The 13,802-nt window shown below is 41.8% G+C and overlaps 1 protein-coding gene across 8 annotated transcripts in view; it reads right to left on the bottom strand.

Annotated features, from left to right (window-relative positions):
• Window positions 1-9,574: 9,574 nt before the first annotated feature.
• Window positions 9,575-13,802, bottom strand: part of LOC141085426 (cell adhesion molecule CEACAM19-like) — a 65,691-nt gene continuing 61,463 nt past the window's right edge. For 4 of the 8 annotated variants that reach the window (XR_012231301.1, XR_012231300.1, XR_012231303.1 and 1 more), the window contains 3 exons: window positions 13,351-13,389; window positions 10,188-10,291; window positions 9,575-9,952 (listed from right to left, as the gene is read on the bottom strand). Coding sequence is in view for 3 of the 8 variants with exons in the window: in XM_073570785.1 (XP_073426886.1) it covers window positions 13,370-13,389 (20 nt within the window). In the remaining 5 variants the exon portion in view is untranslated. The remainder of the gene's footprint in view (window positions 9,953-10,187; window positions 10,292-13,350; window positions 13,390-13,802) is intronic. The other 4 variants (XR_012231302.1, XM_073570785.1, XM_073570786.1 and 1 more) reach the window with 1 other exon arrangement.

Below are 13,802 nucleotides of genomic sequence, written 5' to 3'. Positions count from 1 at the left end.
GCTTCCAGCGTGTCACTTCCGGTGGAACGTCACGTGCAAATTTTAAAGTGCTCCACCCTGTAAACTTCTCCTGACCCCACACAGAAACTTCCCTTCATCTAGCACCATGACAACCAGCACAGCAGAGTCCTTCATACACTGAGAGGCCCCTGATCATGTGACCTCGACTCCTTCCCTTCTGTGACCTCATCACAGGTCCTGTTGCAGAGAAGAGAACATAGCAGAGCAGGGAGATGATCGATTCTCCCTGCTCAGCGGCAGATACAGTTACAGTGTAAATCCGGGTGGGTCCCCTCAGAGCGTGGGGCCTGGGCAACCGCCCCCCTGCCACCCCTCTAGCTACGCTACTGGGTCTATATGATAGAAAATGCCAAAAAGTGATACTATTCTAAAAACTGCACCCATCAAGGTGCTCAAAACCACATTCAAGCAGTTTATTAACCCTTCAGGTGCTTCACAGGAATTTTTTGGAATGATTAAAAAAATGAGCATTTAACTTTTTTTCACAAAAAATGTACTTCAGATCCAATTTGTTTTATTTTACCAAGGGTAACAGGAGAAATTGGACCCCAAAAGTGGTCGTACAATTTGTCCTGAGTACGCTGATACCCCATATATGCAGGTAAACCACTGTTTGGGCTCATGGCAGAGCTTGGAAGGGGCGCCGTTTTACTTTTCTATGCAAAATTGGCTGGAATTGAGATTGGATGCCATGTCGCGTTTGGAGAGCCCCCTGATGTGCCTAAACAGTAGAAATACCCCCAATTCTAACTCCAACCCTAGACCTAACACACCCCTAACCCTAATCCCAACCCGAACCATAGCCTTAACCACAAACCTAACCCTAATCCCAACCCTAACCCCAACCGTAATACTAAACCCAACCGTAACACTAACTCTAAGTTTAGCCCCAACCCTAACCCTATCTTTAGCTCCAACCCTAACTTTAGCCCTAAGCCTAACCCTAATGGGAAAATTGAAATACATTTTTTTTATTTTATTTGTTTGATGGTATGATGATAAAGCATTGTTTTTTGCCTTGGTTTTTTTTGTAATGGTGTTCACTAAAGGGGTTAACTAGTGGGAGAGTTTTATAGGTCGGGTCGTTACGGACGCGGCGATACTTAAATATGTGTACTTTTATTGTTTAGATTTTTTTATTCAAATATTTATTTATTGATGGAATATTTATTTTTTAAATATTTTTACTATTTAAAATTTTTTATATTTCATTTTTATTTTTACACTGTGTCCCACTATGCGACACTCACTTTGTGCAGGCTGATCGCTTCTATCACATGCAGATCTGCATGAAGCTGTCAGCATTGCAGCTTTTATGTACTAAAGTGAAGGACTTCCTGACATGCACGGTGCATGACAGGAAGTCTCTCTGCTCTGATAACCCGGATGTCGTCATGACGACATCGGGTTACCATGGGAGTGATCGGGACTCCGCGTCATGCAACGGGGTCTCCATTCCAAAGGCAGAGCTGTGATAGCTGACAGTCCCTCTGCCTGCTCCAGGAACGCTGTGATGATTGATCGCAGTGTGCCGGGGGTTAAATCATGATCGCTCCTGGCACTTAGTGCCGGGTGTCGGCTGTGAGAATCAGCTGACATCCAGCCGTGATCAGCTGTGCTCCCTTCGTGAGAGCGGATTATCGCAACGACGTACTATCCTGTCCATGGGCATACAGGCCCAGGGCACATGGACAGGATAGCACGCCAGATTTCAGAAAGGGGTTAAGGGACCGGTCTCACATTTAATATGGATGTAAGTTACCGTCTATCAATAAGGTAGATCACTTATTGATCACGGAATCTGTTTGCTGGTATCCGCACTGATCTTGAAAACAAGGCTCTGGAGATATGAATGCAGCGGAGGTCAAGCATGCATATTTTTTCTCTACTCATTCTCTGTGGGACAATGCTCGGCCATATCCAACAGTGCAATAGACAATGAATCAAAGGGAGAAGTCCGTATTTGACCCCTTGTCCATTTAGCAAATAATAAAGTGTCCCTGTAACAAGTACTTTGCAATTTTACCCATTTAATAAGATCAGATGACCTCTTTATAAAGAAAGTTATTCAATACATTCTATGATGCCTGTTGTAGCTGTTTTCATTCTGACTCAAAGTCAGATATGTCGGATCACCCATGAGATTACACCCTCAAATCACAAGCGCTCGGAGAAAAGAATGCACACGGGTTGTGAGCAAGTCACTTTTCTAGTTTATTGACACAAGAGGCAGAATTTTATACAATTTCAGCAATGTAACTCATGTAGCCTCCCCTGTTACCCAGGTTATGATGACCTTTATTTACCATATACACAAAACATGTTCCTGCAGACTCTTGATGACACTGCATATGAAATAAGTATAAAATCCTTGAATCCGAGACTATAAGGCTACAACAATATAAGAACAAATTCTAGAACAAAGAGGTAAAAAAACATTAATCCTTCTATATCAAGCCCAAAATGGTGGCGTTTCACAAAAAAGCCCTCCTATGGCTATTTTGAAGAATTAAAAGAAAATTATGGGGGTCAAGTTATGAAGTGATTTATTTTTCAGATTTACAGTGTGTAAAAAAGTAGTCAGCCACCAATTGTGCAAGTTCTCCCACTTAAAAAGATAAGAGAGACCTGTAATTGAAATCATAAGTAGACCACAACTATGAGAGTCAAAAAGAGAAAACAAATGCAGAAAATCACCTTGTCTGATTTGGCAAGATCTATTTTGCAAATTATGGTGGAAATAAGTATTTGGTCACCTAAAACATGCAAGATTTCTGGCTCTCACAGACCTGTAACTTCTTCGTTAAGAGGCTCCTCAGTCCTCCACTCATTACCTGTAGTAATGGCACCCCATGGGGTCAAAATGATCACAAGAATGGTGAGCAAAAATCCCAGAACCACAAAGGGGACCTAGTGAATGACCTGCATAGAGCTAGGACAACCGTAACAAAGGATACCATCAGTAACACACTTTGCCTCCAGGGATTCATATCCTGCAGTGCCAGATGTGTCCCCCTGCTTAAGCCAGTACATGTCTGGGCCTGTCTGAAGTTTGCTAGAGAGCATTTGAATTATCCAGAAGAGTATTGGTAGAATGTCATATGGTCTGATGAAACCAAAGTAGAACTGTTTGGTAGAAAAAAAACTTGCCATGTTTGGAGGAGACAGAATGCAGATTTGCAGCCAAAGAACATCATACCTACTGTGAAGCATGGGGGTTGCAACAGCATGCTTTGAGGCTGTTTCTCTGCAAAGGGACCAGGACAACTGATCCATGTACATGAAAGAAGGAATGGAGCCATGTATCGTGAGATTTTGAGTGCAAACCTCCTTCCATCAGCAAGGGCATTAAAGATGAAGCGTGGATGGGTCTTTCAGCATAATGATCCCAAGCACACCGCCAGGGCAATGAAGGAGTGGCTTCGTATGAAGCGTATGAAGGTCCTGGAGTGGCCTAGCCAGTCTCTAGAACTCAACCCCATTGAAAACTTTTGGAGAGATTTGAAATTCCTTGTTGCCCAGTGACAGGCCCAAAACATGACTGCTCTAGAGGAAATTTGCATGGAGGAATGGGCCAACATACCACCAACAGTGTGTGCCAACCTTGTGAAGACTTACAAAAAACGTTTGACCTGTCATTGCCAACAAAGGATATATAACAAAATATTGAGATGATCTTTTGTTAATGACCAAATACTTATTTTCCACCATAATTTGCAAAATAAATCTTGCCAAATCAGACAAGGAGATTTTCTGGATTTGTTTTCTCATTTTCACTCTCATAGTTGTGGTCTACCTATGATGTCAATTACAGGCCTCGCTCATCTTTTTAAGTGGGGAACTAGCACAATTGGTGGCTGATTAAATACTTTTTTTTTCCCCTCTGTACATCATATTTACAGAATTACAAGGTATCGGGAGACTTAAGGATATACTCTTTTTTTTGCAAAACGGACAGTCTCCGATATGTCCTCTTCATTTTTCAGAGGATTTATACAATGAAGTATTCTTAAGTCAACTCACACATAATAGATACCTTAGTATGCACGCAAAATGCTAATTTGAAGACCTTCCAGTTCCTACAGGAATTTAGAAGACTGTGGCAGACATTTTTATCAATGAGGAACCATGGACTCTCCAAAGTCGGAGCTGCTTTTCGCAATAATTCTCTGCTCTGTCTACTTGAGGGTAGGGGGTATCTGCTGTTCATACTCCATAATCACATCCGTTCTTCCATCCCTAATGAGCGTTTTCAGTGATGAATGAATATGGATCAACAACGCATTATTTTCCCACATATTTCAATACTATATAGATAACATTTTAGAAGAAAATAAAGCAATTTGTACAGCAATCTGATGATAATCTGATAATTTGTATGGACTGTCCCATAATACTATTGATTTAAGTGACCGCCTATTATAAAATGGAGGATAGGTTGCTGCCCCATAGCATTACCAGCTCATTTGACCTTATGTGATATTATTATCACGCACACTATGAGATTTGTAATCGCCCCCTAATACTATTGGTCCATGTGATCACATCATGTGATGGTGTCATGGACACCATGACACCCGGAAACAACTCCCATGCTACACACTGGTGAATCTTTAATTATTACCTATTATTCATCTGTCATTGGCCACTGACATCTTAAATACCTTCCCAGCTACCCATTACACTTGGACGAAGCATTTCATTGCAAAACACGCGTCGGGGGTGGTGGGTCCTTGGTTTCAAACGATGCATGTAATGTTACCTTTACTTTTAGTCCTATATTTGTGATCGATTTGTTGCTAGATGGGTTTGTGCTATACAGGATTGTCACTGTGACTTATTCACACTTTACTTACCACCATTTCTGATTTGCCATATGGACACGTTTTTTTTCTGGCACAGTGCTTATTTCCATTTAACTGATTTCAAATGGACTGTACAATGTATAATACGCTATACTACCCAAATGTACCCACCCCTTTGTTTCTTTTATTGGTTTTTCGCCATTCTTGCTAATCTATTATGATACTGGTTTTATATCTGTCTTTTTAATAATTTACAATAAGATGGGGGTTTTTTTTTATCCCTTTATAGAGAAGTTTCATATCCTTAAGTGTTCTTTGGTGGTTTCATGCTTCTTTTCAATTGTTCTGATAATGGATTGAGAAATGTTGGTGTAGTAATATGTTTATGTCCTATAACAATTAACTGCAGTTCAATTATATTGAAATAGTGTGAAAGGTGCACCCTGTAATGGGCGCACACTAGTCAGGAAACTTCAGGTCAAGCAGATTGAAAGTTATTAGACTGATATAAGACAATGTTAAACTCTCTTTAGATAAAGGTGAATTCTAGATGCCCTGAAAACTTAAGGCAGCAGGTGCTGTAGTGCCCAGAGAAGGGTCTCTTGAATTTGGGTGACAGCTTTACGATGCGGCTATTTTTGTTTTTTCACACCCACCTTACCCGATTTTTTGCATCCTTCAAAGAACATTACCTTTTTTTATATCCCTATACTCCAAGAACCATCTACTTTTTATCCCTAAGATCCACTTATTTCTTCATCTCCGCCTTCCGAGAACAATCCATTCTTTATCCTTTATCTTAAAGATCCATTTATTGTTCTATGTCGCAAACTTCCAAAATTCATCCATTTTTTTATCCCCACCTTCTATGATTCAATTATTTTGTTTTCTCCCCACCTTCCAAAATCCATCCATTTTTGTATTCCCCCTTTGAAGAACGTTTTTATTAGTCCAATGATGTAGCTATATGAGGTCTAGGTTTTTTTTGCTAAATATAATTTAGAAAGGCAGCATATTGGGGTACAATAATATCGGGATACAAGTTTTCATTACATTAATGACCCTTTATAGCATTAAGGAAGGAGACACAATTTCGTAAATTTTAATATACATATAATTTATTCAATGACAATCATAATTACAAACATTTAGAAAAAGGGATAAGAAATTACTAAAAAAGATGTGAACTTCATCAATGATGCATAGGAGGGTCTGGAGTGGGTTTGGTCCCTCCCAAAATCATCATGTACCTCTAAAAAGGTACCAGCCTCAATATTTATGACTCATGATCAGTAATAACACTGCAGTAAGCAGAAAAAGATAAAAGCATATATAAAAAGGAAGCAGGTTCTCACACTAATTAGAGAACTGATACATGCTGATGATATATCAAACAAAAATCATAACAGCTAACAATAAAGAGGGGGGGGAAACCAACTAAAAACCTGTTGCTTCCACGTCCAACGTGCATTTCACCTCCGCGTTCTCTAAGGGGAAGTGATGAAGAGCAGTGTAATCCTGGATTCTATATATATAGTTGCGGCCAATGAAATAGCAATTGTATGTCCTAAGAAAAATGACAGATCTTCATCTTGACAACGATATGAGGGTAGTAACAGCGGATGGGGAGTCGCTATTAGAGATGAGCAAATATTTCAATATTCGATTCGGATCACGAACGCCGAATTTGCAATATTCGCCAATTTATTCGCTGAATATAGCCGAACGCCATTGAAGTCAATGGGAGGCAAAAACAAACGCATACACAGCACAAACGCCGGTGTTTCCCATGCAGTGTGACAGCATGGGAAACACAAGTGCGGTGGTTCTGATCAGCGGTAATGTTACCGCCAGTAGATTGTTACCACCGTTAGAGAGCTATGGCGTCACGCTAACAGATGTCGGTGTGACCCAGCAAAGATACTGTGACCCACAGTAAACTTACCGCAGATCAGCAAGTGGCAGCTGATGAGAGACTACTCCTCCCATCAGGCTACATCTGCTGTCACAGGTAAAAGTGATAGCAGTAGCCGCTGATGGGAGAAGTAGTCTCTCGGCAGCTGGCACCTGTGCAAAAAACATGTAAAATAATTAAATACATATTCAAATAAAAATAAGAAACACATTATGTGAGATCACCGGAGCTGATCAGCTTATGAACTCCGGTGAACTTTCTCACGCAGCAGTGGTGCGAACTTTCACTGCAGGAGCAATTACTTCCTGCGTCAGTGTGTAGCAAGCTGTCTTTGAAAACAGTGACTGCTCTCCAAATCATCTAGATCATAATCTAGAATCATGAAGAGGGAAAGGAACCTCTCTTTTCTGGTTTCCTCCATTCTTTCTTGACAAGTGCTTGAATCCTTTTGTACATAAAAAAAGATTGACGCTTCCTTTGTTCTAGGCCACGAAACATGATATCTTGCACTAATTTTGTGGGTTTTGGGTCAACCATACCCATAGTGAGTCTAACCACCTTCACTAACTTGTCGGTATCCTCTAAAGGAAAACTGCGACGCCCCCTTTACCATCATCCAATGACGAAAAGAGGAGGATCCTGAAAACATCTTCTGATTTGCCGGAAGAGTCCAACTCAGGGTATAAATTCCGAGACCTCTTTCTCCTCCTAATTTTCCCTTCTTTCCCTTGGGACAATGATTTCCGGAACATTTGACTTCTGCCCTAATGACAGACCTTAACTCAGAGGCAAAGTTAGGGGGATACGTCACACAAAGCCTTTTCTGCTAGGAATTTGGCAACCCTACTTTAAATAGTGAACATTACCTGTGTTTAAATTTTGTGGCACATTTCTTAACCTGATAATAAAATGATAAGAAAGGAACCCCATTAAAAAATTAACTTTCACGAAGACCACTTACCGCTTGAAAGCAATCAAGGGTACTATATTTGGAGGAGGAATCATATCAGCTGATTAATCCCCTATGGAGGCTAAGGATTCATCCACCTTACTGAAGCCACAGCTTTGTTGACTGATTCTGCTGTCGCTTGTAGTACAACGCTTTCCTTTAGAGTGACCATCGCTGCCCACTATGTTGCTGATTTTCCACCTGCTCCTGGAGTTCTGTTGCCGCTTCCCTGGAGGGACAGCCAAAACAAAGAGATCCACTCTACAGGAGGTTTAACCGCATTTAAATGCGAGACCTGCCAAATACAGCCCGCCCATCCAGGTGCCTTTTCCGGCCCAATCCCTAAATGTCAAGGATTACAAGTGTCTCCGATGCGTATGTCATCAGGGTGTGCCACCTGGTGGGTTCCCTGCGCCGCATATGTGCAAAAGTTTGCCGACCACACAGCGTGGTGCTGCAGCTTGTGCCCGTGCACAGGTAAAGGCTCCTTGAACCCACCGTGGCACTTCCAGGACACCTGCACCAGTCAAAACAGAGCAGGGACTACTGCCTGAGCTGACCAACCATGCCTAGAAACGTCTTTTCTTCAGGCACTGCTGATCCCGTCGAAAGGTTCTCTCATCAAGGACAGGAAACCAACTGATGCATGGGAGAGATGCCGCCTTTTTATCCTGTAGGTTTCCTGTCCTTGAAGAGCGGATCCATTCTCATTGTAATGCAGTCATGAGTGATTGAAAATAAAACAAGTTTAACAAGTGTTTTCTTGTAATGTCACAGGGTTCAATTTTTCCTTCTCATTTTCTATTGCAGGAGTGAAATAAGGAAGAAAAAGACACATGAATCAGACATAGTGTAAACAACCTAAAAACAAAAGCTAGCAAGAAAATCCCCACACTAAAATGGCTTGAAAAAGACAAGGCGGTGCTTATAAACATTTCTATAAATTGGCAGGTGAACTCAAATTCCTTCAGCTGGAAGTCCCTTGGCCTTTGCCAAACTAGAGCTTTTTTTCTAAATTTCTGCATTCTGAGAGCTAAAAAGTTTTTTGTTGCACCCTGACGTAGTTCTATAAAGGCTTGCGATTCGTGAAATGATTTGTATTGTTCAGAAGGGCTATTTTGATGCACATAAAAAATAACTTTAAAAAAAATGAAGTGGTGGAAAACTAAACAAAATAATAAAAAAAGCAATTCCATATTTTTTACTGCGTTTTTAAGAGGATTACAATGAAGTTTGAAAATTGGATAAAAGCCTTCTGATAGAAAAACGTTTGAGAGGTAGAGGTCTAATCACTGGGGTCCAAGCGGCAATGATGGTATTGTGTCAGCCCCAACTTATCTAAAGACGATTCGGGAATGGAGAAGTAAGGAGATTCTCTGGGCTTTTATCCAATGGTCACAGATTACTGATCTGACCGACTGACCAGAGTCCTGTGAATCAATTCTTCCATCTCTAGTTACATTTAATTACATAATATGGCACCGTGTTCAAAGTGAAGGAACCTAATGAGCTGAACACTACTGGTCACACATGCTCAGTCCCGCTACCCACAGCTCAGTCACTGTATAATGATTCTCGGTCTGTCGCAAAGCAGTTAACAGAACAAATTCTGCCTGCTTGCCATGAATGGAGATGAGCGCCTGTAACGGTGTTGAGGTTTAACTAAGCAGACTTCTACAGGGAAGCAAGGGACTGTTATGAGAGGTGCCAGAGGGGGAAGGAGACTGATTTTCATTATCATGGACCTGCTTCTAGCGCTGCAAAAGGGAACACATGAAACCTATAAATGATAAGGGCTGTTTTCGAAGCTAGAAACAATATTACTTTAAACACAGTTACTGAGAGCCCTTTAAAAATGTTAAGAAAATGATTGATTATACAACCTGTAGAATAACATTTTATGGAAATAATACAGCGCCTCTCCATATAACAACACACCATGATGTCGCAGCTTGGTAAAATACACCCCATCACACCATGCCTTTGCTGCATGAAGGCAGTCGTCCACAAAAGTGAAGGGTAACGTTGAATGAGGGGACATGCATGTGTAAGAACATGCCAACACTGTTACATTGCTTGATTTATTTTTTTTTTTTTCAATTAGAAAAGCAATATAAAAAAAACACAAGGATAAAATGAAACATGCTGATCTGTACAATAGGACATGTGAAAGTTGAGGATATATGGTTGAACATGGTTTCTAACAAGGGTACTGCACAGGTAACTGGATATCCATATGTCTTCACGTGATCTTCCTAGTTCCTGCAATTTCCAAAACAAATGTTTAATGATTAAAATCATTTAATAAAATGCTGTAAAATTCTTTGAAAGTGTAGATTTAGGCCATTTTATTACAAAGAAATTCCCAAAATATGGCTATTAATTGTGCTGCTCCTTAATGCAGCATCAGTATGGTAATAATTAGGGTATGTGCGCACAGGACTACAGAGATGTTATAAAATCTGCCTTGAAATTTGAAGGATGCTGCAAATTTTACCCTTTGAAATGCAATGGATGACACTTGTAGTAAATTCAGAGCATTTCTGCCACAACTTTCACTTGATTTGGTGCAAATTTAGTGGAATGCCTTCTGGATTTATCCTTAGGAGGAAATGTAAAAAAGCAGCATGAAAAATTCCCTATATTGCAAGCGAGCCATACTGGTTGTTAGCTAATATATTCATTAAATTGCAGTCCTATTTGCTTCCAGCTTACCTTAATCCTATAATGTGAGCATGATTTATGTGAATGACAAATGATCACCAGGTTTCTATAACAAATCTAACACAGGAATCAACCCTTGTATTGGGAAGCACGGAGGTTATCTGCCACTATGCCAGGGGAATTCTGGAAACCAATGTATGGGAGACAATAAATCTACACCTCGTTACTAAGATAATAAAAAAATGGAAACATAAGAAATCATAACATTGAAAGACAGAAGAAGTGAACAGCGCTCATTTTCTCGTAACAATGGCAATTGTAAAGCAGTGGGATGTATCAGGCAGTAAGTGAGCAGTCAGTTCTTGGAGTCCACGTTTGGAACGCATGAAAAATAGTTAGAGGGAATCTGTCACCCTTTTTTGGGCTATGACCTGCTGGCATTGGCATCAGGGGCTTATCTATAGCATTCTGTAATGCTGTAGATAAGCCCCCGATGTAACCTGAAAGATAAGAAAAACACGTTAGATTATACTCACCGGAGGGGACGGTCCGGTCCGATGGGTGTCATAGTCCGGTGCCTCGCATCTTCATACGATGCCTTCCTCTTCTTCCCTTCCTGTCGTGGCTCTTGCGCAGGCGAACTGCTCTGCCCTGTTGAGGGCAGAGGAGAGTCCTGCAGTGCGCAGGCATTGGGAGAGGTCTGGCGCCTGCGCACTGCAGTATTCTGCTCTGCCCTCAACAGGGCAGAGCAGTGCGCCGGAGCCACTACAGGAAGGGAAGAAGAGGACGGCATCGTATGAAGATGGGTGGCACCGGACCGTGACACCCATCGAACCGGACCGCCCCTTCCGGTGAGTATAATCTAACGTGTTTTTCTTATCTTTCAGGTTACATCGGGGGCTTATCTACAGCATTACAGAATGCTGTAGACAAGCCCCTGATGTCAAGGCCAGCAGCTCGTAGTCCAAAAAACGGGTGACAGATTCCCTTTAAGTGTCATGACCCAAACAACTAAGTTGACAGGATATATGACAATGTTAGAGCACCAACAAAATGGCAGCTCTTTTGGCGTGTTCCCGGGATACGGCCCATCTTGTGGGGTGCGTGTCGGGATACGGCCCATCTTGTGGGGTGCGTGTGGGGATACGGCCCATCTTGTGGGGTGTGTGTGGGGATACGGTCCATCTTGTGGGGTGCGTGTGGGGATACGGCCCATCTTGTGGGGTGCGTGTGGGGATACGGCCCATCTTGTGAGGTGCGTGTGGGGATACGGCCCATCTTGTGGGGTGCGTGTGGGGATACAGCCCATCTTGTGGGGTGCGTGTCGGGATACGGCCCATCTTGTGGGGTGCGTATCGGGATATGGCCCATCTTGTGGGGTGCATGTCAGGATACGGCTTATCTTGTGGGGTGTTCCTAGGATACGGCACATGTTGTGGTGTGTTCCTGGCATATGGCACATCTTGCGCAGGGTTCCCAGGATATGACAGCTCTTGTGGAATGTTCTCAGGATATGATAGCTCTTGTAGGGTGTTCTCGGAATATGGCACATCTTGTGGAGTGTTAGCGGTATACAGCACATCTTGTGGGATGTGACTTGTTTACGGCAAGTAAGAGGTTTCTGGTATGTAGAACCACCCAAAAAGTGGTCCAAAACAGCTGAATGAGAGAACAGCAAGCAGGGTCTCATGGGTCCAAGGCTCTCTGATGCTTGTGGGAATTGAAGATTAGCCATCTGGTCCGATCTCAAAGAACGGTTACTAATTGCAGAAAAAGTAATTGATGGCCATGATGAACGATGTCCGGAGCCACAAAGGATTGCGGCTAGTTGAGTTTGGGGCTGTGCAGCCATCCAGCACAGAATCGCCATGTGATTCTAATGTAATGGCTGATGGGTGAATATTATAGCGGATCATTCACCAAATTACACAATACAAACTCTATACATTAAAATAGATCTCTTAGTCCTGATGAGGCTGGTGTACCTATTTTGAAATCTAGAATGGCTGTACAATACTTTGTGGAGCCACCCACCTCCTTATTGAAAGCTCCTCAACGTTCCCTCCTCTCAGCTGCTGCTGCAATCTCACTCTGATCACTACAATCTGCAGCTGTAAGAAAGGCTGGGTGGTCAGAGATTGTATACACTTGGACTCATGAGCGCTCTCACTCTATAGCTGGACTCATAGATTATATTAATAACCATATTATTGAGGCATTTTCTGATGGGTTTTCGAAGCAAGTACACCAGCTTCATGAAGTTTAAGAACCCCATTAAATAACATATGGAGTTTATATTGTAAAATCTGGTAACAGACTGAATCCTTAAAAAAATATAGACTGGATTTGTTAGGGTCCGACACTTGGGTCCCTAGTTGATTCCAAAGGAGGCAGAATTATAGGTTTTTTTTTCTACGTCCATTGTTAAAAGGGGAAAACGGAGACTTTCTGAAAAACAGAAAATGTTACTACTTACCTGCCTGTTGTGCTTGGTGCCATTCTTCCCCAGCACAGAATAGTCACAGACCGGCGATTCAGCTGCTTTTGCTGACATCACGTCGACAGAGCAGTGAATTATTTCCGGCTCCGCTCAATTGACAGGGCAGGGCTTCCAACATCATTCTGATTGACAGATTCCCGCTGCCTAACTGGGGGAGCCAGCTGTCAATCAGAAGGAGATCAGAAGTCGCATTATGTCAAAAGAGTTGGACAGAAAAGAAGACACCGCTCTATCGACGTGCCGTCAGAAGAATCGCTGGCAGGAGCGGTACGTGACCGCTCTGTTTAGGGGAAGAACGGCACTGTGCACAACAGGCAGGTAACTTACAACTACCTGCCTGTTAGTGCTTAAGTACACTTTTTCTATTTCAGAAAAGTCCCGGATATCCCCTTTGAGAGACATTCATATTCTTGTAACTTTACACCGTCGCCCATAACAGCAGCGGTATATGTAACGGTACTGAACTCTAAATAGTCATATACAAATCACTACTTACTGTTTTTTTAACCAGAGGTTCATATCACCGGGTCACGGGCTAGAACATAAATACATATACATGGTCACAGACGGAGAAGTGGTGATTATTTCACTTCATCTATACCATGTATTTGGGGGTGAACAGCATTTTTACAATTAGGTTTCATTAAAAATGTTGCATCATTTGCCTTCTATAGCCATGTTTTTCACTACTGCATGAGTTAACTAAGAATCAGTCAGTGAGCTTGTTCTAACCAGAGATTTAAACCTCATTTATTGGTCAAGTTCTGGGCTCTTCTTGGATGATACCAGTTGAACAAAATCAACTGAGGGAAGGTAAAAAATAAAAAGAAAGATAGATAAATAAGTTACAAACTCAGAACAAGCTCACTGACATATTCTTGGGTTAACTCATGCCATGTCCAGGGAAACAAATAAAAACCTGTAAATAAATATTTTTCTTTTTTATAG

This window comes from Dendrobates tinctorius, unplaced genomic scaffold (assembly GCF_039654945.1).
Source record: "Dendrobates tinctorius isolate UK_male_01 unplaced genomic scaffold, ASM3965494v1 ptg000028l, whole genome shotgun sequence".
NCBI lineage: Eukaryota > Metazoa > Chordata > Amphibia > Anura > Dendrobatidae > Dendrobates > Dendrobates tinctorius.
Note: the sequence above shows the minus strand (reverse complement) of the source record. Positions and strands in the feature narration are given on the sequence as shown.